Source organism: Chaetura pelagica, unplaced genomic scaffold (genome assembly GCF_000747805.2).
Source record: "Chaetura pelagica isolate M959 unplaced genomic scaffold, ChaPel_1.0 scaffold159, whole genome shotgun sequence".
NCBI lineage: Eukaryota > Metazoa > Chordata > Aves > Apodiformes > Apodidae > Chaetura > Chaetura pelagica.
Window position 1 is genome coordinate 5,319,019 of NW_009954555.1, and position 5,303 is coordinate 5,324,321.

General features: G+C 55.2%; 1 protein-coding gene across 1 annotated transcript in view; it reads left to right on the forward strand.

Moving 5' to 3' along the window:
• ARHGEF16 (Rho guanine nucleotide exchange factor (GEF) 16) overlaps nucleotides 1–5,303 on the forward strand; it is an 11,084-nt gene that overhangs the window by 2,466 nt on the left and 3,315 nt on the right. Inside the window, exons 4-13 of the mRNA XM_010005283.1 lie at nucleotides 49–105; nucleotides 379–539; nucleotides 907–1,059; nucleotides 1,607–1,736; nucleotides 2,400–2,474; nucleotides 3,265–3,357; nucleotides 3,781–3,935; nucleotides 4,276–4,452; nucleotides 4,829–4,902; nucleotides 5,106–5,207. Coding sequence (XP_010003585.1) covers nucleotides 49–105; nucleotides 379–539; nucleotides 907–1,059; nucleotides 1,607–1,736; nucleotides 2,400–2,474; nucleotides 3,265–3,357; nucleotides 3,781–3,935; nucleotides 4,276–4,452; nucleotides 4,829–4,902; nucleotides 5,106–5,207 — 1,177 coding nt within the window. The remainder of the gene's footprint in view (nucleotides 1–48; nucleotides 106–378; nucleotides 540–906; nucleotides 1,060–1,606; nucleotides 1,737–2,399; nucleotides 2,475–3,264; nucleotides 3,358–3,780; nucleotides 3,936–4,275; nucleotides 4,453–4,828; nucleotides 4,903–5,105; nucleotides 5,208–5,303) is intronic.

Genomic DNA, 5,303 nt, shown 5'->3' on the forward strand with positions numbered 1-5,303 from the left:
CGTGAGTGGGCGGCGGCGGCTGCTGCTGATCCAGCCTCCCTCCCGCAGGTGCTGGAAGCCGGGATCCTGAGCTGGATATCCCCCGAGGAGCGCAAGCGGCAGGAGGTGAGATGCTGCGTGTCCTGGCAGGGGAGCAGCCGCCTCCTGTGGAAGCCACGGCACTAAGATGTTTTCCCTCCCAGTGGTTTATTGATGTGGCCTGAAACCTGCCTTGGTGTGGGCCAGGCAATGCATGAGGTGGCACAGGGAATGCCAGGCTGTTGGAGCAGAGTCATTTCTAGTGTTTTTACACCACTGACATGTAAATAAAATACAGCAGGTTTTAACTCTCTGCCTTGGTTAGGCACTTACACCTTCCCTGCTCTGGTTTTTTTTCAGGCAATGTTTGAGATCATCACTTCTGAGTACTCCTACATGCACAGCCTGAGCATCCTGGTGGGCCACTTCATGAAGTCAGAGGAGCTGAAGGAGACCATGACTCAGACAGAGCACCACCACCTCTTCTCCAACATCAGTGACATCCTGACAGTCAGCACCAGGCAAGTGGGGCAGCAGCTGGGGAGGGACCAGGCAGGCCTGGAGGAGGGACTGGGGAGCTCATTTTATTCACTGCTCGAGGGAGGGATCCGGTGGGGGGGGGAACAGAGGGATCCCCATGGGAATGGAGGGAGCACATGCCCTGGGAAGTTGTGAGCTGCATTCCCAGTCTCTGCTGCTGGGAGTGTGCCAGAGATGTGGGAGTCTTGTCTACACAGAGATGACCCCATGCAAAAGGGATCCTGGGCTTTGTCTCCTCTGGGAAAACTGTGGAAAAGTTACAATGGGAACGTGGTTGAACCTGAAGCTGTTTGGTTTGTCCAGCTCTCATGAGTCACGCAGTGAGGTTATTTAAAATCCTCTCCTTAGCTTCTTTGGAGACCTAGAGAAGAGGTACCAGGAAAACCTCCTAATTCCTGACATCAGTGACATAGTGGAAGAACACGCCTCGAACCACTTCAATCCTTACATCAGCTACTGCTCCAACGAAGTCTACCAGCAGAGGACTCTCCAGAAGCTGCTGTGAGTTCTGCTGTGTTCTCAGGCCCTGGCCAAGGAGCTGATGCCAAGGAGCTGGTTCCCAGGGGCTGTGGGGCTCTGCTGGCTGCAGACAGGACCGAGGGGACCGTGATGTTCCTGGGGCTCCCTCATCCCATGGTTGTGTCCCTTTCCTCTCCTTTCCAAGCAGAGTTTAGCTCACAGACCTCAGCTTGTGTTGGGTGATGAGGATGTGGTTTGTGTTGTAAGAACGGTGAAGGAGGGGGAGATGTGGGGTGGAGGCAGGTGGGTCTTGCCAAGCTCAGTGGCACTTTGGGTCTGTTAGGGACACCTGTGGAAGATGTTCACATTTGTGTCCACTGTTGTCTTTACCTGCCTTTTGGTAGACTCTACATCTCCAGGTGTTTTCACCCCCTGCTAATGGGTCAGTCCTGTTCCCACCCAGCTCAGCAGGGCACTGAGCTCCAGAGGCAGTGCTATCATTGCACTGCACTTCCCATGCCTGAAAAGCTGCTGGGAAATCTGGGGAACTGAAAAATAGAGTTAATGGAGCTTTCTTGTCCTGTTCCAGAAACACAAACCCCTTATTTAAAGAGACCTTGAAACAAATTGAGAGGAAAGCAGCCTGTGGGGGCCTGCCAATGATATCGTTTCTCATCCTCCCTATGCAGAGGGTGACACGGCTTCCTCTGCTCTTAGATGTAAGTAAGTCACACGGTGGCATTGCTGGCACCTCGGAAGAGGTGACCATGTCATACCCACCTTCCCTCTTTGCCAAGGCTGGGACAGCCTTCTGCTTGGATGTCCATCCCTCTGGGATGCCCAAGCCTGTGTTTAGGATTTAGATGCAGAGCAAACTGCTGCTCTGACACCCATCAGAGGTGCAGCTTCAAGCTCAAGGAATGACACATTTTGTCTCAGTGACATCTATTTGGGTGACCTGAGGTTCTTCTGTGCCCTGTGCTTGGGGTGGGGTGGCATGAGCCTGGTTCATTAATGGTGATTTGGCTCAGGTAGGGCAAGCAGGTCTTGCTGCAAGCTTCACTGACAACCAGAACTTATGGACCCAGCTGCTCTAAACAGCAGAAGGGCTGGATATGGGATTGGCAGTGACTGCTCCCAGTCTGTAATGGGCTGCCAGGAGGGGGGATGCCCAGTGTGTGGCGTGACAGTGATGCTCATGCACGTCTGATGGGAAAGGCCCAGATTCCCAGCTCCAAGCACTGTTAAATCTTGCTTTGAGGGCTGCTCTGCTGGCTTTGGGAACAGCTGGGGCACATATGTCATCCTGAAGCCCCAGGGAAGAGCCTGGCACACATCTCCTTCTGGCAATGCCACTAAAGCTTCTCACCTTGAAATCCTAGACTGTCTGTCAGAAAACAAAAGCAGGCACTGCAGTGTATGGAGCTGCCACCAGAGCTCTGAAAGCCATCAGCAAGGTGAGGCCTGGCTGCCAGCTCTTCACCTCCTGCTCTGGCCTCTCCCTTTTCCTCCTGCACTTGGAATGTCTCTGCTGGATGCACACGGCTGCTCCCTCCCTCACCTTTTTCACCTGATCTTGTTTTTTGCTTTTCCTTCTCATCTTTTCTTCTTTCCTCTGTGGCCCATTTTTTGTCCTTCCCTTTGGTGTCACCTTCTCCATCACTGCTCTTCCTCCTCAGAACCTCCCTCCAGGTCACAGTGAGCTGTGACACTTGTTATGCTTTTGGAGATTTAGGTGAAGAGCAATAAACCAAACAAAGAGCAAAGCACAGGGAAGGAGCAGTGTGAGCAGTGTTGGGACATCAGGGCTGGAGAGACCACACAAGGGGCCTCTTGGCAGCACAGAGTGTGGCTCAACTTCACCCACCTGTGGAAGGTTTCTGTCCTCCCCTCTCACTGTCTGACGGCTCATCCTCCTGTCTGAATCTCCACTCTTCAGGAGATCACTTCTTCCTCTTCATGCTGCTCCTCAGTGCAGCTCGGGTGTGGTGGTTGCACTTGGGCCCTTTTCCAAGCAAAGGAGAGGTCTCATCTCTCTCCTAGAGACCTCATGGGGCAGGAGAACCTCCAGCTGTCTTTCCCCAGACATGACTGGAAACCTCTGTGGAGACGTGGCTGTTTGTCCTGCTCTGGGAAGCAGAGCAGCCCCAGCCCTGTGCCAGCAGCACTTTTGCTGGTGTGGAGGACTGGATGGTCTGAGCATCCCACCATTCTCCACTCCCACCCTGGTGTTTTTCCTTCTTCTAGCTGGTTAAGAACTGCAACGAGGGAGCTCGTGCTATGGAGAGGACAGAGCAGATGTACACCCTGCAGAAACACCTGGAATTTGGAAAAAAGAAGGTGAGGACTTGTGGCAGTGGTGGAAAAACCTCTTCTGGGGGTTTAATATTAGAGTTTAGTGTTGGGCCCATCCTGGGAATCCTTGACTGGTGGCAGCATCACAACCTCATGCACAGGGTGACCGTTTTTTCCTGCTGTTCTGACTTAAATAGAAGTTTCTGGGCACTCGTGGGCAGGTTTCTAAAGGGCTGGAATGAAGCCTTGGTATAGTATGTGGTTCAGGGGTGCCAGAGCAGGACGCAGGGCTGCTCCGCTTCCCCCCTGCCTCCTGGAAAGGCTCCTGGAAAAGACGTTTAAGAGTATTTGATGTGTCCACCTGCTGACCCCAGGGTGCACTGGGAGTTCACATGCAGGTTCTGGGCTTGATTTCACCTGCTGCTTGTGAGGCAGGTGGTAAGTCAGCCTCTCCTGACCCCATTCCAGCCCTTCCCGCTGATCTCCGCGTCCCGCTGGCTGCTGAAGCGGGGGGAGCTGCTCCTGCTGCTCTCGGAAGAGGCCGGGATCTTCCGCCGCGGCGCCGGCAGGCTCTGCCACCTCTTCTTGTTCAACGATGTCCTGATCATCACCAAGAAGAAGAGGTAAAGCTGGGGAGGAGCCTTCCTTTCCCGACGTAACAATGAGGGTATTAACGCCTCAGCTTCCCGAGCAGCCTGAGGAAGTCTCGGCATCCCCCTGGTTTGACCTTTATTGGAGTGTCCCTCGTTAGCCAGAGGGAAGTGCCCAGCTCCACAGCCCTGCTTTAGTTTGTGGGTGGCTGGCAGAGCCATGTCCCACCCCTGGGCGTCAGCTCATGTCCTTGCAGTGATGGTGACCTCTTGGTGTCCACTGAGCTTCACCCACTGGGCCTTTGACCCTGGGGTGGCAGCTCAGTCCCCACCAGTGGCATCGCTGCACAGGACTCTTGTGTCTATTCTGCAGTGAGGAGAGCTACACTGTGATGAACTATGCCACGCTGGACCAGGTCACCGTGGAGAAGATTGAGAATGTGGACCCACCTTCCCCTCCTCCTGGGAAGAGTGGGCACCTGCTGCGGGTGGTGATGGAGAAGGACAGTGAGGGCAGGCGGGAGGAGATCGTGCTGTCAGCAGAGACGCTGTGAGTGGCCGGGGAGGCTTTCATCCTTCTTGTTTGTGGGATAAACTGGTGCCCTGGAAATCCCCTGAAGCACCTTTCCCTCCCTGCTGCTCCTCCCAGGAAGGTGAACCTGTGCCAGCTTCTCCCCTTGCTCTGTTTCTTTCTCTTTGAGATTTCCCTTACAATTCCCATCTGATGTTTCCCCTGTCATTAGCACAGCAGCTGGGCACTGTGTGCTCCTCGCCAAGTCTCTGCACAGGGAACGCTCTGATCCAGTGCTTGCACAGTCTGACTTCCCTTGAAAGCCTTCATCCTGCTGGGAATCTCCCAGCTGCTGCTTGCAAGACAGCTGCTGTGTCTGAGGCTCTCTTGGTGAGGTGGGCTTTCCCTCTGCCAGGAGCGACCGGGCGCGCTGGATCACTGCACTGATGCACAGAGAGAAGGAGAAGCCTGACACCACTCCCAGAGGAGGTACCCGTGTGCTGGAGGCCAGGCCTGGCTGGAATTCCAGGAATCTCCGAGGCTATCAGGGCTTCCCTTCCTGTGTGCTTGGAGGGGAAGGGAGCAGGACCAGCTGTGCAGTCCTGGCAGGGTGTGCAGCCCCAGGGGGGGTCCCCACTGAGCTGGGCTGTGGCCAGTGCCACCTCACCCGGTCCCTGCTGTCCCCTCTGCAGACCTGAGCCAGGTGGAGATCACCCGGGCATACCTGGCCAAGCAGGCAGACGAGCTGTCCCTGCAGCAGGCTGACGTGGTCCTGGTGCTGGCTGAGGAGGACGGTGAGTGCTGGCACGGGGGAAGTGGTGCCCGGGGAAGGGTTACCTTGGCCTTAGGTGAGGGGGAAGAGCTTCAGTGAATGTTAACAATTTCTGGAG